We start from the raw sequence: 23,110 nt of genomic DNA on the forward strand, positions 1-23,110 counted from the left end.
GAAAAGGAGGGGAAAGGGAGAGAAAAGGGAGTCAGCTGCGGGACAGAAGCGTCCCAGCTGTAGTCTCATATTTGGTGGAGCAGCGCCTGTTCTTTCCTCTCTCTCTCTCTCTTAACTCCTCTTAACTGTACTCACGCTTCCTTCTTCTTCCCCTGGTCCGCTTCATGGAGGCTGAGCTGCCTGGCTGGAACCTACCCAGCTTCTTTGCTGGTCAGATTTGTCGGTCTCTTGGGTGTCTGCAGCACCTCTCTCCGCACGGGGGCCCAGGAGTTCTTCATACGCGCTCTCGCCACAGACCAACTCCAGGTCTGGAAATGGCTGTGCAATTTGTTTTCAATGTTAGGTTTCCAGGATGGCAACTGTCAAGGGTGAACTTATTAAGAATGTCGCTGAGGAGAAGGCCATTCATCACAATAAGATCTCCATTGTAGGAAGTGGATCGGTTGGTGTGGCTTGTGCTATCAGCATCTTATTAAAAGTAAGCGATGTGTTCTGTGCCACAGGATTCACCTCTTTTGTAGGCAAGGCCGCTACATAGGGTTGTGCAGGTTGTGTCTAGCTCGCGGGGTGAGTGGGGATCCAGTACAAGGGGAACCAGAGGAAAAGGTGCCCTTTTAAAAGTTGTTCCACCCAGAGGGGGTTCCTCTTTAAAAATTGTATGATGATATCACATGTGTTAGAAGCATCTCTGTGATATGTTAACATTTCACTTAATGACAGTATAAGGTACCCCTTCACTTGATTTGGAAACTCGGCTCACAAAACAAACTGGAGAAATAGGTGGCAGAAAAGAGTATACATGCATGTCAGTGATGGTAGGCAGCCTACAAGTACCAAATACAATAATCTTTTTCCCTTTAAATATCTCTCTCCCGTTTCCTAGTCTCTATATCTGTATTTCCCTTTGTTCCTTGTTCATGTTAGGTTAGTTTTAGTGTTTAGTTGTTCTTAGTATTGATATAGCTGATAAAAGTTTAATGGCTAGAGACAGAGGCCAAAAAAAGATTCTGACCCTTTCTGAAGATATTACCTTGGTCTGAACTTTATTACCATAAAGTTTTAGTAAATCATAAGAAACTTTGAGCTACACTTTTACTAATGAAATATCTGTAAAATGTTTTAAGCCATCTTTTAGATAACCTTTAATTCTGGCCTGAGTCATTGGATTTAAAAGATTGGTTCTGGGTTTCATATCTAGATGATGTAGTGACCTTATGGCACTAAGGATGGCAGCTGCAGCCAGCTGCTGTTTGTGCCAGCCATACACATTCCCAGTGGTTCATTTTGTCCTATTGTAATGCCTTTATCAGCAGTGTCCTCATTGCTAATGAAGAATACACACATGTGAAAACCAACGCCTTTGTGACTGACTGACTGATGGGACCTCTATGTACTTCCCCAGGCTGAGCTCAAACTCCTGGCCTCAAGCAATTCTGCCTTGGCTCCCTAGAGTACGGAGATTACAGATGTGAGCCACCTTGCTTAGCCCAACCTTTTTTTTTTTTTTTTTTTTTTTTTTGAGACGGAGTTTCGCTCTTGTTACCCAGGCTGGAGTGCAATGGTGTGATCTCGGCTCACCGCAACCTCCGCCTCCTGGGTTCAGGCAATTCTCCCATCTCAGCCTCCTGAGTAGCTGGGATTACAGGCACGCGCCACCATGCCCAGCTAATTTTTTTGTATTTTTTAGTAGAGACAGGGTTTCACCATGTTGACCAGGATGGTCTCGATCTCTTGACCTCGTGATCCACCCACCTCGGCCTCCCAAAGTGCTGGGATTACAGGCTTGAGCCACCGCGCCCGGCCCCCTTTTGTTTTTTAAACATCAGTAATAATAATATGTTTATATATCTAGGTGCTTTCTGGTATTAAAATTAAAAAAAAAAGAAATGTTTATATACATTATTCAATGTTACAACTCAGAAAAGTAAATACTAGACCTACTTTTTAGAGGAGAAAAAGGCAGACTATCTCAAACTGCATGAATAAATAAGTATACAGTTAATAAATATATACAGAAAAGCTTGAAACGGAAGATTTACCACCTCTGCTTTGAACGGCCATTCTGGGAGGGATTGAGCCATATCCCTGGAACTCCTACTTCCGGCAGCTGCTGCTAGCCTTTGGTTGCAGGAGTGGAGGGAATTGTGGGGCTTCTGACTGGAGGTTCCAGGGCCCCAGGATAGGGCAACCATGGGGTCTCATGGTTCTATCCCTACTGGGAGGTCCTGGATAGAACTCAGGTGGAGGTGGTGGATAGGAGTACAGAAGGGCAGGAGTACATTCCATTGCAACTGGTGATGGGAGGCATAGGCCCCACCAGGCATGTAGAGAGTATCTATAGGCTCCGCTGGGGGCTTACCTCTGGAGGCTGAAAATGCCACCTGTAGCACCCATTGTCTAAACTCAGTGATGCTCCCTGCCGTAAAGGTTTGAAGCTGAGCCTTCTCAGTCACCTCCTGCTTTTAGAATCTGAATTCTATTATGTTGCTAACTATGACATTTGTGTATCTTAGGAAATGTGGTACACAGTCCCCGGGCAAAGCCTCAGGTTTAGGCTCACTTGAATCTTTCCCTCTCGGCCGTTGACACTGCAACTTCTGTCATTCGAGGAGGTGATAATAGCCTAAAAAATCCTTGCTGATAAAGAAGGAATTCTCAGTAGGAATTGTTCAGGAATTTATTGTTAGAAGTTTATGGTACAAACCTAGCAGAGAGACAGAAATGTCTTTTAAAATTTCTGAATGATACCATAATACATACACTGTAATTAGCGTAATGCAAGATCCACTTTGCTTTTTAGCTTTGGGTCCCGAATCTAGAATAGTGCCTCCTGTAACTGATAGTAGTTGAATGAAAGAATTGCTAAAAGCTGCCCACTAAAAGGGAAAAGGCACTGAATTGTGAATATAAAGATCGGATATTCTGTTTACCTTCATTTTTAGAAGTAAGGAAAGAGTTCAGAGAGATTGTTAGAATATACTTCTATAGACTATTTTTAAAAACAGGTTTAGATTTACAGAAAAATTGAAAAGATAACAGTTTATACCCCACTTGTAGTTATTAACATCATACCTTAGTATGGTGTGATGGCTAATATTGAATGTCAACTTGATTAAAGGATGCAGGGTATTGTTACTGAGTGTGTCTCTGAGGGTGTTGCCAAAGGAGATTAACATTTGAGTCCCTCAGTGTGGGTGGGCGCCATCCAATCGGCTGTTAGCACATCTAACATAAAAGCAGGCAGAGGAACGTGGAATGACTAGACGGGCTATCTTCTGGACTCCATCTTTCTTTCGTGCTGGATGGAGTCGAACATCAGACTCCAAGTTCTTCAGCTTTTGGACTCCAAGACCTACACCAGCGATTTGCCAGGGCTCTCAGGCCCTTGGGCACAAACTGAAGGCTGCACTGTTGGCCTCCCTACTTTTGAGGTTCTGGGACTCGGGCTGGCTTCCTTGCTCCTCAGCTCGCAGATGGCTTGTTGTGGGACTTCACCTGTGATCATGTGAGTCAGTACTCCTTAGTAAACTCCCTTTCATATATGCATCTGTTAATCCTGTTCCTCTAGAGAACCCTAATACCTTAGTATGGTGTATTTGTCACAGTGAAAGAATGGATATTGACATATTACCTTGAAGTCCACACTTAGATTTCTTTAGTTTTTACCTGTGTCCTTTTTCTGTTCCACGATCCTATCCAGGATGATACCACATGACATTTAGTCACTGTGTCTCCTTGGGTTCCTCTAGACTATGGCAGTTTCTTTAGATTTTTCTTGTTTTTGTTGACTGAGCATTTTGAGGAGTACTAGTCAGGTATGTTGTAAAACATCTTCCAGTTGAAATTTGGTGGTTTTTTTTTTTTTTTTTTTTTTTTTTAATGGTGAGACTGAGGTTTGGGGTTTTGGGGAGGAAGACATAGCCATAAAGTGCCATTTTCATCACATCCTATCCAGGATACATGCTATCAACATGACTTATCAGTATTCATGTTGGCCTCAGTCACCTGGCTGAGACTGCTGATCAGGTTTCTCTACTGTAAAGTTACTCTTTTCCCCATTTCCATACTGGTCTCTTTAGAAGACAGTCCCTATGTAAAGCCCACACTTATGGGGTGGAAAATTATTTTAATTCTTCTACATGCGAGATTTGTCTCTCCTCCCCTATTTATTAATTCAGTAATTTGTCAATATCAGTAGGCACTCATGGATCTTATTTTATACTTTGGGTTATAATCTAATACTTCCTTGTGAATTTGTTCCAGCTGTGGCCACTGGTAATTCTTTAAGTTGCCTGCTGCGTCCCTTTGACATACTATATCGATATAGGGCTTGGTTTTGTTTTGAGCACTTCCTAATTCTGAAACGTCAAGATGTTTCAGGGTTCTTCATCTTGTATATTTTCTGTACCAGTCCCAGAATCAGCCTTTTCCTCCAAGGAACCTTGGTTCCCTTTATTAGATGATGGTATTAGAAACCAGTATCTGGGGCTAGGTATGTTCATTGCTACTGGAGTTATGATTCATTTTCAAAACTGCCTTTCAAAGATAATCAGTATTGTGGATTTCTGCTCCATATGACTCCAATCTCAGAATAACTGAGTGTCCAAAAAGCTTTGGCATTTCATTAAGCAACAACTTGTTCCTTGTAATACAGCTTAGACTTCTAGGTTAATCGGTTGTAGTGTAGTTTAAAATGTAAAGCACCTGGCTTTGAATTTCCAGTAATTCAAATAAAGTAAAAAGATCCAGGTTGCCAGGTGTGGTGGCTCATGCCTATAATCCAAGCACTTTGGAGGCCAAGGCGGGTGGCTCACCTGAGGTTGGGAGTTCAAGACCAGCCTGACCCACATGGTGAAACCCTGTCTTTATTTAAAAAAAAAAAAAAAAAAAAGATCCAGGCTGCATTCAGTGGCTCGTGCCTGTAATCCCTGCACTTTGGGAGGTGGAGGCAGGAGTATCACTTGAGGCTAGGAGTTCAAGACCAGCTTAGGCAGCAAAGCAAGACCCTGTCTCTAAAATATAAATAAATGAATGAAAATTAAAAATTAGGTGGCTGGGTGCAGTGGCTCACACCTGTAATTTCAGCACTTTGGGAAGCGGAGAGGGGGTGGGGTTGGATCATCTGAGGTCAGGAGTTCGAGACCAGCCTGGCCAACATGGTGAGACCCCATCTTTACTAAAAATATAAAAAAATTAGTTGGGTATTACAGGCATGTGCCTGTAATCCCAGCTACTCAAGAGGCTGGGGCAGGAGAATTGCCTGAACCCAGGAGGCAGAGGTTGCAGTAAGCCACGATTGTGCCATTGCACTCCAGCCTGTACAACAAGAGCGAAACTCCATCTCACAAAGCCAGGTGTGGTGGTACGTGCCAGTAGTACTAGCTACTTGGGAGGCTGAGGCAGGAGGATTGCTTGAACCCAGAAGGTTAATGCTGCAGTGAGCCAGGAATGTGCCACTGTACTCTAGCTTGGGTGACAAAGTGAGACCCTGTCTCAAAAAAGAAAAAAACAAAGGTAAGAGGCTCTAACAATGTGAACTGGATATGAGCCTAAATTATGGATGCTTGGTCCTTTCTTTTTCTTTTTCTTTTCTTTCTTTCAAGAGTGAGTCTTGCCCTGTCACCCAGGCTGGAGTGCAATGGCTGATCTGATCTTGGCTCACTGCAAACTTCGCCTCCTGGGTTCAAGCAATTCTCCTGCCTCTGCCTCTTGAGTAGCCGGGATTACAGGCGTGTGCCACCACCCAGCTAATTTTTGTATTTTTAGTAGAGACAGTGTTTCACCATGTTGGCCAGGCTGGTCTGGCACTCCTGACCTCAGGTGATCTGCCCAGCTCAGCCTCCGAGAGTGCTGGGATTATAGACGTGAGACACAGCGCCTGGCCTTTGGTCATTTACTTCTAAGCACTAACACAAAGGCCTTTTTTGTCCTCCAAGGAAAAATTTAATATATAATAAAGATAAAAGAATGTGTAGTTATGGGAAGGAAAATATAGAGAATCAGAAAAAATGTGTAGTTAAAAGGTAATACATTTACAAGGTTTGAAAACAAGGCTGGGTATGGTGGCTCATGCCTGTAATCTCAGCACTTTGGGAGGCCAAGGTAGGAGGATCACAAGATCAGGAGTTTGAGACCAGCCTTGCCAACAAGGTGAAGCCTCATCTCTACTAAAAACAAAAAAAATTAGCCAGCGTGGTGGCAGGAGCCTGTCATCCCAGCTATTTGGGAGGCTGAGGCAGAAGAATAGCTTGAACCTGGGAAGGCAGAGGTTGCAGTGAGGCAAGATCGAGCCACGGCACTCCATCCTGGGCAACAAGAGTGAAACTCTGTCTCAAAAAAAAAAAAAAAAAGTAAAAGTAGGCTGACATGGTGGCTTACTACCTGTAATCCCAGAACTTTAGTCGGCTGAGGCAGGCAGATCACTTGAGCCCTGGACTTTGAGACCAGCCTCGGTAACATGGTGAAGCCCTGTCTCTATAAAAACTACCAAAATTAGCCAGATGTGGTGGCAGGTACCTGTTGTCCCAGTTACCCAGGAGGCTGAGGATCATCTGAGCCTGGGAAGGTCAAGGCTGCAGTGAGTCATGATCCTGCTACTATACGCCTGCCTGGGGGACAGAGTGAGACCCTGTCTCACACACACAAAAAAAAGTATAAGGAAAATTCAGAAAGATATATATAAGGCCGGATGTGGTGGCTCATGCCTTTAATCCTAGCACTTTGGGAGACCAGGGTGGGTGGATCACTTGAGGTCAGGAGTTTGAAACCAGCCTGTCCAACATAGTAAAATCCAGTCTCTACTGAAAATACAAAAAAATTAGCTGGGCGGGTGGGCGTGGTGGCTCATTCCTGTAATCCCAGCACTTTGGGAGGCCGAGGCAGGTGGACCATGAGGTCAGGAGATTGAGACTATCCTGGCCAACATGGTGAAACCTCATCTCTACTAAAATACAAAAAATTAGGGCCGGGCGCGGTGGCTCAAGCCTGTAATCCCAGCACTTTGGGAGGCCGAGGCGGGTGGATCACGAGGTCAAGAGATCGAGACTATCCTGGTCAACATGGTGAAACCCCATCTGTACTAAAAATACAAAAAATTAGCTGGGCATGGTGGCGCGTGCCTGTAATCCCAGCTACTCAGGAGGCTGAGGCAGGAGAATTGCCTGAACCCAGGAGGCGGAGGTTGCGGTGAGCCGAGATCACGCCATTGCACTCCAGCCTGGGTTACAAGAGCGAAACTCCGTCTCAAAAAAAAAAAAAAAAAAAAAAAATTATCCAAGTGTGGTGGCACATGCCTGTAGTCCCAGCTATTTGGGAGGCTGAGGCAGGGGAATTGCTTGAACCCAGAAGGCAGAGATTGCAGTGAGCTGAGATCAGGCCACTGCACTCCACCTTGGCAACAGAGTGAGGCTCCATCTCAAAAGAAAAAAAACTGGCTAGGCATGGTGGCACATGCCTGTAATCCCAGCTACTCAGAAGGCTGGGGCAGGAGGATCATTAGAATCCACAAGGCAAAGGTTGCAGTGAGCTGAGATTGCACCACTGCACGCCAGCCTGGGAAACAGAGCAAGAGACTCTGTCTCAAAAAAACAAACAACAAAACACATGGAGAAGTCAAACAAGTTTCTGTCCAACCTTTCTTTAGCATCTACTTTAGGCAACTATTTGAATCAGTTTCTTGTATTTCTAGGTTTGTTTGTTTGTTTTTTTTCCAAATAGAACTATATTTTCTTTCCTTTCTTACATATAAAGCAGCATCATAGAAATTACGGTACTAATTGGTTTTTGCAGGTAATAACTGATTATAGAACTAAAATATTCTTGCATTGGAAGGAGCCTTATGTTTTAATCCATTTGCTATGGTTTTAATGTTTGTCCTCTCTGGAACTCATGTTTAAATTTAATCCCCAATGTGGCAGTATTGAGAGGTGGAGCCTTTAAGAGTTGACTGGGTCATGAGGGCTCTGCCATGGATTAATCCATCAACGAATGGGTTATTACTGGTGTGGGACTGGCAGCTTTATAAGAGGAAGAGAGAGACGTGAGTTTAGCAATCTTGGCCTCCTTGCCATGTGATGCTGCCTTGGGACTCTGCAGTCTCCTCCAGCAAGAAAACCCTCACCAGATGTGGCCCCTTGACTTTGGACTTCTCAGCCTCCCTAACTGTAAGAAATAAATTCCTTTTCTTTATAAAGTACCCAGTTTCATCTCTTCTGTTATAAGCAACAGAAAATGGACTAAGGAGCATTTACTCAAAAAGCTTTTATTGCACTCCTGTGTGCCAGGTGGACGGTAAGTCAGAACCAGAAGGCTGGTGAACTTCTGTTCTGAAGGAGCTCGTGGTCTGGTGAGAAATTCCTTCAGCAGAATCCCTACTTTATCACTGTGCAGCCTCAGCTGAACTAGAAAATGGGGGTGTTCACTACTTTCAGAGATTGTTTTATTTACTGTGCAGTTTCTGTTTTTGTTTTCCTAACGATGAGCTGAAATGTTCCTCTTTGTAACTTGTATTTTTTCTGGTTTAGACTTTAATATCATGAAATGATGAGATCATTTCTCATGTTACTTTGAATTTAGTGATTCACATGCTAGACTTGGATCACCAGTTTTCTTTCATTATCCAATTAAGAGCTACACCCACCCCCATTTGACTAATAATGTTCTTCAGGGTTTGAGTGATGAACTCGTCCTTGTGGATGATGATGAAGGCAAACTGAAGGGTGAGACAATGGATCTTCAACATGGCAGCCCCTTTATGAAAATGCCAAAAATTGTCTCCAGCAAAGGTTAATGTCATAGTTAAATACCATAAATATTCTAATATACATGAAATCTAAGAAAATCACTTTATTTCCTTTGAAATTGACCTCCCCAGTTTTTATACATAAGGCTGGTTGCTCCCTACTCTGTACTCTCATAACGTGTTCAGAGTCCGTAGGTTGTACTTTGTTTGCAAGGTTTCCCACAACAGCAGACTAAGTTCCTTGTGAGCAGCAGCGATAGCAGTTAAGACACCTATAACGAATTGCCTACGGTGTGTGAGACGTTGACCTAAGCACTTTATTATTTAATCCTGAGCACAACTCTGTGTCTTAGAGATGATAGACCTCTGAGCTAAGGTTAAATAAAAGTGATGGAATAGGGATGTGAACCCTGTGCTGTTTGATTCCAGAGCCTAAACTCTTCCCTACTGCACTTTATTCACTTGGTGCCTGGGAGATATTTGAAAAAAACGAATGAACCAACATCTCCCTATTCGAGGGTTTGTTCACACATCTGTCTCTAAATATTTTTGCCAGACTAATCCATATTTTGACCTCTTAGTACAAAAGGTATTTTAGGAGGTGTTTTTTGTTTTGTTTTGTTTTGTTTTTTAGACATGGACTTCTGGGCTCAAGCGATCCTCTTGGTCTCGGCCTAGAAGTAACTGGGACTACAGGTGTGTGCAACTGCACCCAACTTAGGAGGTTTTTGTTTTTGGAAATGGAGTCTTGCTCTGTCACCCAGGCTGGAGTGTCATGGTATGATCTTGGCTCACTGCGACCTCTGCCTCCGGGTTCAAGTGAACTTTCTTGCCTCAGCCTCCTGAGTAGCTGGGACTACAGATGCCCACCACTGTGCCCGGCTAAATTTTGCACTTTTAGTAGAGATGGGGTTTCACCATGTTGACTAGGCTGGTCTTGAACTCCTGGCCTCAAGTGATCCACCTGCCTCGGCCTCCCAAAGTGTTGGGATTACAGACGTGAGCCAAAGAGCCTGGCTTAGGCTTTAATTAAAAAAAAAAAAAATGTACAAGGGAAACTTAGTACTAATTTCCTGAAATTAAAAAGTAGTCTGGGCATTCTAGAATATTGAAGGGAACTCTTTGGTAAACATAGTGTGGTGATTGAAGTAAACAGGAAGTATACTTAAATGTCCAATGTTTTCTTTCATAATCTATTTTTTCTTCGAATCTTTCCCCAGATTACCTGGTCACAGCAAACTCCAATCTAGTTATTATCACGGCAGGTGCACGCCAGAAAAAAGGAGAAACACGCCTTGATTTAGTCCAGCGAAACGTGTCCATCTTTAAATTAATAATTCCGAGTATTACCCAATACAGTCCTCACTGCAAACTGCTTATTGTTACTAATCCAGGTCAGCTTTGTTTTTAAATTTTCAGCTTTTAGAATTGGGGGTACACCGTGTTAGGTTCATTATGTGGGTATTTAGCGTGATGCGCAAGTTTGGGGTAAGATGAATCATGCCCCCAGGTAGTGAGCATAGTACCTAATGGTTTTCAGCCCTTGCCACCCTCGCTCCCGCCCTGTCTAGTAGTCTCCAGTGTCAGTCGTTCCCATCTTTATGTCCATGTGCACCCACATGCTTAGCTCCCACTTATAGGTGAGAACAATGTGGTATTTGGTATTTCTGTTCCCGTACTGATTAGCTTAGAACAGTGGCCTCCAGCTGCATCCACGTTGCTGCAAAGGACGTCATTTTGTTTCTTTATGGCTGCATAGGTCAGCTTTGTTTTCGCTGTTGAGTGAAGAAGTTTTTGGGGGTGGGTTTAGTAACTTTGAAGAGAAAAATAATTTAATAAGTATTAAATCATAAACTACCAATGTAATTCCAGAATCTTTGTTTTGTTAGCGAAGTATGTACCTTGCACAGTTGTAATCAGTACATGTACTATAATCACTTAAAAAATACTAGTGTGAGGCCATGTGCAGTGGCTCATGCCTATAATTCCAGCCCTTTGAGAGCCCAAGGTGGGTGAAGCGCTTGAATTCAGGAGTTTGAGACCAGCTTGGGCAACATGACAAAACTCCATCTCTACAAAAAATGCAGAAATTATCAGGACACGGTGGTGAGCACCTGTAGTCCTAGCTACTCGGGAGGCTGAGGTGGGAGGATTGCTTTAGCCAGGGAGGTCAAGGCTGCACTCCAGCCCAGATGACAGAGTGAGACCCCATCTCAAAAAAAAAAAAAAAAAAAAAAGCAAAAAATATGTATACAAATAAATAAATAATATATATATATATAGTGGTGTGTATGGGAAGATACTATGCTTAATCATATGACTTCAAGGTTTACATGCTACAGGCTGAGGTTTGTTTTCCAAATTACTGTTTGCAAAGTGAAAATAGTGCTGTAGTTTACTGCCTGACTCTCCAAAACTGTACTACTCCTCACTGGTGCATGTACAAGGTGGACCAACTCAAGACAGACTTTGGAGACAATGTGTACAGGACTGCTGATAGATTATGTGAAGTGAGGGAAAGGCAGGAATACAAAATAACTTCTAGATTTTTCCTTTGAGTAACTGAATAGATGGTAGTTCCATTTAACTGGGTTAAATTTACTGATCAGGTGGGAGTCAGGGAAGTAGGAGGGGATGTTACATATAGAGGAGAAAAATCAGGATATTTGAAAAAGTACTCAAGAGGAAATATTAAACAGCTAGAGATTATGAGTCTGGAGCGTAGTAGTTTAGGGATATAGAAATTACTGTATTCTGAAATCATTTGGAACAGTTTTTCTCTGTGCAGACCAACACTGAGTGAGTGCATGATTGTTTATTCATTTCATTTGATACTGAGTAACTACTATTGAAATTTTGTTTCACGGTTTTATAAAATATTCACATGGCTCCGACATCAAATCAAGAACAGTAATGATTCAGGGTGGTCCAGGTTCCTTCCTTGTGCCCTTTTCCCTGTAGCCTCCACCCCTTTATAGGTAACCATTTACATTTTTTATGGTTTACAGCTTTTGTTACTACATAAATTTTTCTCCATTTTCTTTCATATTTAACTTACGAAGCTCACTCCATAGTAGAATTTATTTTTTTAATTTTTTAATTTTTTGTTTTGTTTTTTTAAGACGGGGTTTCACCATGTTGGTCAGGCTGGTCTTGAACTCCCGACCTCAGGTGATCCGCCCACTTCGGCCTCCAAAGTGCTTGGATTACAGGCGTGAGCCACCATGCCCGGCCCCATAGTAGAATTTATAAATATCTTGACTGCTGTGTCTTTGTGGTGAGTTTTTAAATCGGGATGTGTTAAGTCCTCTGACCTTTAAGATTATCTTGGGACAAGCGTGGTGGCTCATGCCTGTAATCCCAGGACTTTGGGAGGCAGAAGCAGGTAGATCACCTGAGGTCAGGAATTTGAGACCAGCCCACCAACATGGTGAAACCCTGTCTTTACTAAAATACAAAAATTAGCTGGGCATGGTGGTGCACACCTGTAATCCTAGCTACTTCAGAGGCTGAGGCAGGAGAATCGCTTGAACTTGGGAGGCAGAGGCTGCAGTGAGCTGAGATCGCTCTACTGCACTCCAGCCTGGACAACAAGGCAAGACTCTGTCTCAAAAAAAAAAATTTTGGCTTGTCTGGATCCTTAGCATTTCCATATAATTTATGAATCAGCTTGTCAATTTCTGAAATAAAACCAGCAAGGATTTTGATAGGGATTGGGGCTGATTTATTTTGGTTCCTTTGTATTTGGTAAGTTTTCTCTTGCTATTTCCAGTATTTTCTCTTTGGCTGTGAACATTTGACTATGATGTGTCTAAGTGTGAATTTCTTTAAGTTTATACCACTTGGAATTAATTGAGCATCTTGGATGTATAGATTTTATTTTATTTTTTGAGACGGAGTCTTGCTCTGTCACCCAGAGGGAGTGCAGTGGTGCGATCTCGGCTCACTGCAACCTCTGCCTCCCAAGTTCAAGCAATTCTCCTGCCTCAGCCTCCCAAGTAGCTGGGATTATGGGCACTCACCACCACTCCCAGCTAATTGTTGGTATTTTTAGGAGAGACAGCGTTTCACCATGTTGGTCAGGCAGGTCATGAACTCCTGACCTGAAGTGATCAGCCCACCTCAGCCTTCCAAAGTGCCGGGATAAGAGGTGTGAGCCACTGTGCCCAGTTTGGATATATAGATTAATGTTTTTCTATTTGGGAAGTTTCAGCTGTTACTTCTTGGAATAATTTTTCTGCTCCTCTGTCCCCTCCTTCTGGTGCTATCATACATGCATATTGGTGTGCTTAATGGTGTCCCGCAAGTTTGAGGTGCTGTTTTTTCTTTTTTAAAATAGTTTGTAGATTATCAAAAGTTCAATTTTCATGGTATGAGATATTTATTTGTATATTTAACTGCATGCATATCTTTAGCTTTCACATAAATGTTCTTTCATACGGGCTGTTGGCATAAGCATTTCTGCTTTTCAAGAGATTAATTCTTTAACCAAAAAAATACCAAATCCAAAATTCAGAAATGGTAGTCTGACCCTACAGGGAAGCACACTGAGAATAACAAGCTGATGATACATTATCATATTGTATAATAGTCTTTGATTTTATTTTGTTTTGAGACAGAGCCTCACACTGTTGCCCAGGCTGTAGTATAGTGGTATGATCTCCACTCACTGCAATCTCTGCCTCCTGGTTAAAGCACATCTCCTGTCTCAGCCTCCCGAATAGCTGGGACTACAGGCATGTGCCACCATGCCCAGCTAATGTTTTTGAATTTTTAGTAGAGATGCGGTTTCACCATGTTGGCCAGGATGGTCTCAATCTCTTGACCTCATGATCTACCCTCTTCGGCCTCCCAAAATGCTGGGATTACAGGTGTGAGCCACTGCGCCCAGCCGTATTTTTTATTTTCTAACACACTTTCCAGTAAGTTTTTCCACATCCTGATATCTGACGATACTGTTTTTGAAATGAGAGCTGTGGGGATATTCTGACCTGACTGAGAGTTGTGAAGCACCTGATAGAGCTCTGTCATTAACTTCTCTAACCTCTCAGGGCACTGAAGTCTGTGGGGACAGTTAAGTTGACATTTAGTGTTTGTGTTAAATGAATTCCCAAACTGCTTTGTTTTCACCAAAAAGCTTTCACCCTCAAAGTACCACGTCACTAAGGTTATATGGTAAACTAGGAAACACGAATTAAGCATCACTTGCTTGGCAACATTAACGGGCTTACCACATTAACACTGCAGATTTTAGCAGTGTACGTTAGCAAGAGATGCTTCCCTATGCATTATGCCAGAAGTCTGTTAAAGAATATTCATTAACTAATATTTCTTTTTTTTTTCTTTTTTCTTTTTTTGAGATGGAGTTTCACTCGTTACCCAGGCTGGAGTGCAATGGCGCGATCTCGGCTCACCACAACCTCCGCCTCCTGGGTTCAAGCAATTCTCCTGCCTCAGCCTCCTGAGTAGCTGGGATTACAGGCACACGCCACCATACCCAGCTACTTTTTTGTATTTTTAGTAGAGACAGGGTTTTACCATGTTGACCAGGATGGTCTCGATCTCTTGACCTCGTGATCCACCCGCCTCGGCCTCCCAAAGTGCTGGGATTACAGGCTTCAGCCACCGCACCCGGCCAACTAATATTTCTAATAAGCACATTCAGAGGATTTTTTTCCTGCATTTTATATACTGGCTTTTTGCCATTAAGAGCATTAAAAAATGAGGAAAAATAATCCTAATCTCAATCTCAAATACAGCTTAGTTCTATATTTGCTTGACAGTGCACATAGTTACAGTACATGCTATCAAATACACCTTCCGTATCTATTTAAAATACTTTTTCTAATTCTAGAAACATGTGAAGAAAGTCTTCTCCATTATTTTAGTGAGTCTGTTAAGATGGTTCACTGGGAACCATCTTTAAAATTTCAGTAAGGCGCTTCAAAAGTTAAGAGAAACAACTTCATTACTCTTCTGATAAAAAAAACTGTTAACTTTGAATTAATATATTAAGCTACCAAACATTGATACCACTCAGGAAAGATTTTTTTTCCCCTGAATGATAATATTTATTTTTTTGAGACAGTCTGTCACCCAGGCTGGAGTGAAGTGGAGCAATCTCTGCCCTCCAGGTTCAAGCAATTCTCATGCCTCACCTTCCTGACTAGCTAGGATTACAGGCATGTGCCACCATACCTGTCTAATTTTCATATTTTTAGTACAGATGGTGTTTTACCATGTTGGTCAGGCTGGTGTTGAACTGGCATCAAGTGATCTGCCTGCCTTGGCCTCCCAAAGTGCTGGGATTACAGACATGAACGGCCACACCTAGCCAGGTTTTTTTTGTAAAAAAAAAAAATTGCATCCAGATCTTAGTTCAGTTATAAACAACACACTATTGACATTATTTTAAAATAGCATTTTAGGTTACTACTGTGGAAATGTGGAGCTCAAGACATAACAAATACTAGGTATTAATTTCAAAACTATTCAGAATGAGGCCGGTCATGGTTCACGTCTGCAATCCCAGCACTTTGGGAGGCTGAGGAGGGAGGACTGCTTGAGCCTAGGAGTTCAAGACCAGCCTGGGCAAAACGGCAAAACCCTGTCTCTACTTAAGAAAAAAAAAATTCAAAACGAAATCTACCCAGAATGGCTTGAGATTTTCCATTATTGATTTATGAGTATTTCAGAATGTTTACAAATTAAAAAGTTCTAATAACTAATTATTTACATGAACTAAATGACCAAATAGAAGTGAAAAATGGAAAATTTAGAGGGCAGCATGGTAAGGGAGGGGATGTAAAATAATACAGGAAGAGAACTGAAACAAGTGAAGATCAAAGATTTAGGAAAAGTTTAACCTTTCCTTCAACGCTATAGTCATTTACCTAGGAAATGCGGTTGGTACCCCAGGATACAGCTGAGTTACTTGCTGTTTTCAGTTTACCAATTAAAACAGGCTACATTCTCAGTTCCAGACCCAGGGACTGACGGAGGGACCTCCAAACCCCTTGCATTTCAGTGGCAGTTGACAAACTTTTTTTTTTCCTTTTTGTGGCGAACACAGACAGGTATCAATCTCCTGGGCTTAAGCTGTCCTCCCACCTCTGCCTCCCTAAGAGCTGGGATTACAGGCGTGAGCCACGATGCCTGGCCTTAGCAAACCTCTTAAGACCCAGCATGGCTAATTGTTTTTCACTTGATAGCTTTATGTGTGAGGAAACTTAGACATTTCTACACATACTTCTGTCCATCTCAGGTATTAGAACAAATGCTTACCATTTTAAATTGTGGTATGACCAAACTGTTTCAGTTTTTTTTTTTTTTTTTTGAGACGGAGTCTTGGTCTGTCAACAGGCTGGAGTGCGGTGGCATGATCTCAGCTTACTGCAACCTCTGCCTCCTGGATTCAAGTGATTCTCCTGCCTCTGCCTCCTGAGTAGCTGGGCTACAGGTGTGTGCCACCATGCCCAGCTAATTTTGTTTTGTATTTTTGGTAGAGAAGGGGTTTCACCATGTTGGCCAGGATGGTCTTGATCTCTTGACTTTGTGATGCACCTGCCTCTGCCTCCCAAGGTGCTGGGATTACAGGTGTGAGCCACGGCGCCCGGCCTCACTTCTTACCATTATTGAGTATTAAAAAGGGAACAGAAGCTCTAACTTCATGTTAATAGAAATACTACATATTTAGAAAACACTATGTTCTAGACGATGAAAGACATTATATCTTTTTAAAGTGTCTAGTTTCTACTAAAGTGAATACTTAAATCTGCCATAAAAACATGACCGAGGCTGGAGTGCAGTGGCACGATCTCAGCTCACTGCAACCTCCACCTCCTGGGTTCATGCGATTCTCCTGCCTCTGCCTCCCAAGTAACTGGGACTACAGATGTGTGCCACCATGCCCAGCTAATTTTTTGTATTTTTAGTAGAGATGGGGTTTCATCACGTTGGCCAGGATGGTCTCAATCTCCTGACTTGGTGATCCGCCTGCCTTGGCCTCCCAAAGTGCTGGGATAAGAGGCATGAGCCACTGTGCCTGGCCTTGAGACTATATTATGATGTATAAATTTATGGTTTTATAAATATTGTTGCATTGTTTTATATATTATGTATCTCATATGTCAATGAGAATTATATAGATAACACATTATATATTCTCATTAATGTATAAGATATATAATCTATAAATCATATGTATTATCTCTATCCCCACTAGTATATAATTATATACAATTATATACTAATGTTTAAAATAACTGACACTAAAATATCAGACTGTGTCAAAAATTTATCCCTTCCCTAATGGGACGAAAGCCCAATTATGTTTCCCTGCCAATTCTTTAAAAAAAAAATTTTTTTTTAAGAGACAAGAGTTGGTCTTGTTCTTGCTCTGTTGCCCAGGCTGGAGTGCAGTGGTGCAGTCGTAGCTCACTGCAGCCTTGATCTCCTGAGCTGGTGTTCCACCTGCCTCAGCCTCCCAAGTAGCTGGGGCAATATGCACATGGTACCACGCCTGGATAATTGTTTTTCCTTTTGGAGACACAGTTTTGCTCTATTGCCTAGGCTGGTCTCAAATGATTGCTGGCCTTAAGGGATCCTTCCATCTCTGCCTCCCATGTAGCTGGGGTTTATACTTGCTTTTTTCTGTTCCCCTCTTAACTTTTGTTGAAAATGGTTTATTCTCTGAGAAAAATTATTTGAAAGATGTGGTAAGAGACCGTTTATTCATGTTTCTTAGAATTTTCCGTGGTGTGAACCTTCTGTGTTTCTGCATACCAAGCTATGCAAAGTAGCAACAAAAAGGTTTTTCATTACTTCTATTTGGTAGGTATTTTTACAGTTGGGGTATAGCTGGGGTTGGATAGAGAACCATGTTTCTTGCCCCCTCCACAAAACATCGGATAGACTAGTTTTAGATAATCTAAAAACTGTATCCTTGCAGATGAGAACATTTCTTGATGAGAACTTGTTCTTCTTAGTGGATATCTTAACTTACGTAGCCTGGAAATTGAGTGCATTTCCCAAAAACCGTGTTATTGGAAGTGGCTGTAATCTGGACTCTGCTCGTTTTCGTTACTTTATTGGGCAAAGGCTTGGCATCCACTCTGAAAGCTGTCATGGGCTGGTCCTTGGAGAGCATGGCGACTCAAGTGGTAAGCCTGAAGCACGACTGGGCCCTGCATGCTCTCTGAAATCCGAATTTCCTATCATATGACATTTAATGTAAAGTGGCTCCTGGGAGGGGAGAAAAGACTTTATTTCACTTTAGGCCCTTTTAGTAGTGTTTAATTTTTACCACATTTATTTTTAAAATAACCAACAAAAAATACAGATTTGAAAAATGTGACATTGACACTATAATCCCACATATGGATGGCTAAGATTATAATGCTTTTCTTAAATAGAGAAGTAAGTAACACGATATAGTTTGTATTTAATTTGGGACACTCCAGTTCAGAAAGGTCAGTAGGATACTTCAAGTAGTAGGCATTCTTCAGATTAAGGGATGGGTACAACTGAGGAATATAAAAGGAAAGAGAAAGAGTGCTGTGGTAAGAGCAGGCCTTTCCCCTCCCGTAATGTCTTCTGGCTAAAACTTTTGAAATCGATTTAATATAAACCTTGGCTATGGAAAAAGACTTAAGGGAGAAAAATTAAAACTTCCTAGTGGAAAGTTTAAAACTGCAACTTATTTGGAGAATCTTTGCCAAGATGATAGAATTGTGGATCCCATCTTTGGAGATCTGGATTTAGAATATCTGGAGTGGGGCTCAGATATTTTGAACATTCCTAGTTGAAAACCACTCAGGGCAATTGTAACAGTTTCGCTAACGTCAAAAACCAAAACCCTGCTAATACCATATAAGAAGTGGATTTTTGGGTATCTCTTTCTTAGTTCCTGTGTGGAGTGGTGTGAACATCGCTGGTGTCCCTCTGAAGGACCTGAACCCAGATATAGGAACTGATAAAGATCCTGAGCAGTGGGAAAATGTCCACAAAAAAGTGGTTTCCAGGTAAGATGTTACTTTTACATTTTCAGTACATTAGAGTTGTGAGCTTGAACTATCAGGTTGAGATGATTCCCTTAAGTATATGTTGTTGTATTTCCCATACTTTAATTTACACTTTTACTTTTTGTGTGATCGTATCTACCAGATTCTAAGTTCTTCAACAGTCAGGGACTGATTCTATGTTGTTCATTCCTGAGCCTAACCCAGTATCGAGCAAAGCAGGGGCTCACTTGGTGACTGACAATATATTTTTTCGAACACTTGCTAGCGCTTACTATTGGTGGTGGAATTGATTCCATACTAATTTCTGCATCTCTGTACTTGTAACTATCATGTTCACTTTCACCACTGTGGCTGGGCATGATAGTTCATGCTTATAATCTCAGCACTTTGGGAAGCTGACGTGGGAGGATCACTTGAGCCCAGGAGTATGAGACCAGCCTGGGCCACACAGGGAGACCCCATCTCTACAAAATATATTAAAAAAATTAGCTGAGCATATGGTGGCCTGCCTGAACCCAGAAGGTTGAGGCTGCAGCAAGCCCTGTTTGTGCCACTACACTACCCAGCTGAGACCCTCCCTTGAAAACGCATACATACAGCCGGGCATGGTGGCTCATGCCTATAATCCCAGCAATTTGGGAGACCAGGGTGGGCAGATCATTTGAGGTCAGGAGTTCGAGACCACCATCAACATGGTGAAAATCCATCTCTACTAAAAATACAAAAAGTAGCCATGCATGGTGGTGCACGCTTGTAATCCCAGCTACTTGGAAGGCTGAGGCAGGAAGATCACTTAAACCCAGGAGGTGCAGGTTACAGTGAGCCAAGGTTGCGCCACTGCACTCTAGCCTGGGTGACAGAGCAAGACTTAAAAAGAAAAAAAAAAAAAAGCCGGGCGCGGTGGCTCAAGCCTGTAATCCCAGCACTTTGGGAGGCTGAGGCGGGTGGATCACAAGGTCAAGAGATCAAAACCATCCTGGTCAACTTGGTGAAACCCCGTCTCTACTAAAAATACAAAAAAATTAGCTGGGCATGGTGGCACGTGCCTGTAATCCCAGCTACTCAGGAGGCTGAGGCAGGAGAATTGCCTGAACCCAGGAGGTGGAGGTTGCGGTGAGCCGAGATCGCGCCATTGCACTCCAGCCTGGGTAACGAGCGAAACTCTGTATCAGAAAAAAAAAGAAAAAGAAAAAAAAAAAAAAAGGCATACATACTACAAGAAATTTCTAGGAGAAATTGTTGGAGTCATTACAGTTTTGTGGCACTGTCAGATAGGTTGCTGCAAAGTAGAAGTTCAATGACAAGTGTTTCTTCTAAACTAACTTCTTGCATTTATGGTTTCTTCTAACTACAGTGGCTATGAGATGCTCAAAATGAAAGGTTATACTTCTTGGGGCGTTAGCCTATCAGTAGCTGATTTAACAGAAAGTATTCTGAAGAATCTTAGGAGAGTGCATCCAGTTTCTACCCTAAGTAAGGTAAGACATTCATCATTTTGAAAAATCATTAACTTTAACATAAAATAGGGGTAAAGAACATTTTTGAGGGACTCTAGTTTTGAGTTTGATCTCATGGAAGCACCTCTCTTCCTGAAGTCTGTTCTTTGCTGCTGAAGAGCAGGGAAGACTGCGGAAAGAACCTATCTTTGTAGACCTTTGTCCCTGTCTAGTGTGACATTTCTTATTACATTTATTAGATAAAAGTAAGTGTTTTGCATCTTTATTAAGTGAACTGACTCTACCAGTATCTAGAACACTGGCAACAACTGTGAGCAGACCTTGGTACCTCTGGAGTTGTTCTTACAGTTTCAAGTATGGCCAATGAAGAGCTCTAGGAAAGAAGCACTAAACACAAAACAATTAGCAGTTAGTCTCCTGGGGAAAGGGGAACTGGGGCATGGGTAAGAGCCCTCTGCTAGTCTCAGTGGGAGAGGTTATAAAACAAAACAGATGTAAATCATTGGAAATAAGATCATAGGAATTTTGAAGTGGTCCCCTGATAGGAAGTGGTATGGGGTAAGGAGATGAGGAAAGAAAGGTGGGCCCCAGCAAACATGGCAGGAAGCTGGGGCCTATGCGGAGAGATGGTGAATGAAACTGAACAATAAATGTCTAATCATGTTTTAAATTATTGTCTTGGTACTCTGCCACAGTTCATACTACCAATCTGTTACTCATCCACCTTGCAACTGTTGCTTTTCATATTGTAGACCCCTGTTAAAAGTTAAAATAGCCGGGCACGGTGGCTCAAGCCTGTAATCTCAGCACTTTGGGAGGCCGAGGTGGGTGGATCACGAGGTCAAGAGATCGAGACCATCCTGGTCAACATGGTGAAACCCCGTCTCTACTAAAAATACAAAAAAACTTAGCTGGGCATGGTGGTGCGTGCCTGTAATCCCAGCTACTCAGGAGGCTGAGGCAGGAGAATTGCCTGAACCCAGGAGGTGGAGGTTGCGGTGAGCCGAGATCGCGCCATTGCACTCCAGCCTGGGTACCAAGAGCGAAACTCTGTCTCAAAAAAAAAAAAAAAAAAAAGTTAAATAATTTTAGGTCTTTACTTTCAGGGCCTCTATGGAATAAGTGAAGAAATATTCCTTAGTGTCCCATGTATCCTGGGAGAGAATGGTATCGCAGACCTTATAAAAGTAAAACTGAGCCTTGAAGAGGAGGCCTGCTTGCAAAAGAGTGCAGAAGTACTTTGGAAAATTCAGAAGGAGCTCAAGCTTTAAAGTTGCTTAAAGCTACCATTCTGTAGATTGAAGATGAAATGGTCGTTATGGAATTGTATATGTCAAACTTTTGAATAAATTTGAATTTTAAAAGTTGGAAAAATAGAGGAAAGTGATCTATTTAGTGTGGCCTTCCAGCTTTTTTTGGAGGGTGGGGGTGGGGTCTAATTCTGCTACCCAGGCTGGAGTGGCACAATCACAGCTCACTGAAACCTCAACCTCCCAAGCTCAGGTGAACCTCCCACCTCAGCCTCCAGAGTAGGTGGGACCACATGCATCTGCCTCTATCCCTAGCTAATTTTTGTAAAATTTTTTTTTTTTTTTTTTTTTTGTAGTAGAGATGGGGTTTTGCCATGTTGTCCAGGCTGGTTTGAACTTCCAAAGTGCTGGGATTACAGGGGTGAGCCACTATGCCTGGCCTTAGCTCTTTTAGTATCCAGATGATGGATGACACTTTTTTTTTTTTTGAGACGGAGTTTCGCTCTTGTTACCCAGGCTGGAGTGCAATGGCGTCATCTCGGCTCACGGCAACCTCCGCCTCGTGGGTTCAGGCAATTCTCCTGCCTCAGCCTCCCGAGTAGCTGGGATTACAGGCATGTGCCACCATGCCCAACTAATTTTGTATTTTTTTAGTAGAGACGGGGTTTCACCATGTTGACCAGGATGGTCTCGATCTCTTGACCTCATGATCCACCCGCCTCAGCCTCCCAAAGTGCTGGGATTACAGGCTTGAGCCACCGCGCCCGGCTGACACTTTTTTTTTTTTTTTTAAGTGATGGCATGAAAGATGTTTTTGGTACCTCTCAGTACTTGCCTTGTCTGTATATATAACTGCCATCTGGTCCAAAATAATGTGTTTACTGTGTTAGAGAAATCCTGATTCATCAGGTGATAGTAATTCTTCTTAGAATGGCTTAATACCTATGTCCATTTATATGCTACTTAATAAAAGCTGTAACTTCCTCTACAATGTAAAAATAAAAGTATATACACACACACAAAGTAATCTCAGTGTTCCTAACACTAGATAAAATATTGATTTGACCTTGCTGGTTTTTATTCTGATAACTTTTATGAGTGCATTTTAATTTTTCCAGAAAAGATCTTAAGCTGTAAACCCCTTGGTGACAACAAATTGGTTATTCTTCTCTTGGGAGTAGAGTGGGCTGCCTAATTATCTTAACATCCCAAATAGAAACACACTTTTTTTTCTCTTTTCTTTGTAACCTCATGAACCTTCTAGCACTCTCATTTTGATGGAGAACATTCTATTCTAGATCAACACTGCAGGACATACAGCAGCTATATAGTTCATTGGCTGGTTGCAAACTTGGCTACAGAATCACCATGAAGATTAAACTTTAAATGACAAAAGCAGGGAGGTAATGGTACACTGGGTCTTTCCCTTTAATCCTCAAGTTATCAGGTATATAGTTTGGATCTGTCACTCTGCTCCTTTTTGATGAAAAGTTATGGTTCAGTGAGGCCTAGAAAGGAAACAAACTTAGAGTTGGCAGAGTATTATCTTGGAACTTTCACAGATAAGTTACTCAAACCCTTCAATTTCAAATATTTCAAAATTTAGATTTCTATTTGGTATACTCCCCATATTCACTTTAT

The 23,110-nt window shown here is 42.1% G+C and overlaps 2 protein-coding genes across 3 annotated transcripts in view; one reads left to right on the top strand and one right to left on the bottom strand.

Moving 5' to 3' along the window:
- Positions 1 to 328: 328 nt before the first annotated feature.
- LDHAL6A (lactate dehydrogenase A like 6A) lies at positions 329 to 21,490 on the top strand. Its single transcript, XM_039471401.2, has 7 exons — positions 329 to 478; positions 8,666 to 8,783; positions 9,961 to 10,134; positions 17,728 to 17,901; positions 18,645 to 18,762; positions 20,117 to 20,240; positions 21,326 to 21,490. Exons 1-7 carry the CDS (start codon positions 353 to 355, stop codon positions 21,488 to 21,490), a joined length of 999 nt encoding a protein of 332 aa, XP_039327335.1. The 5' UTR covers positions 329 to 352.
- The window catches only part of TSG101 (tumor susceptibility 101), a 58,528-nt gene continuing 53,306 nt past the window's right edge, over positions 17,889 to 23,110 (bottom strand). The window contains exon 11 of one of the 2 annotated variants that reach the window (XM_074401206.1): positions 17,889 to 17,983. The gene's annotated coding sequence lies outside the window, so the exon portion shown is untranslated. Of the gene's footprint in view, positions 17,984 to 18,021; positions 22,978 to 23,110 lie in introns of those variants that run through there. The other variant, XM_074401205.1, reaches the window with a different exon arrangement.

The sequence above is a fragment of the Saimiri boliviensis genome, chromosome 6, assembly GCF_048565385.1.
Source record: "Saimiri boliviensis isolate mSaiBol1 chromosome 6, mSaiBol1.pri, whole genome shotgun sequence".
NCBI classification, from domain to species: Eukaryota; Metazoa; Chordata; class Mammalia; order Primates; family Cebidae; genus Saimiri; species Saimiri boliviensis.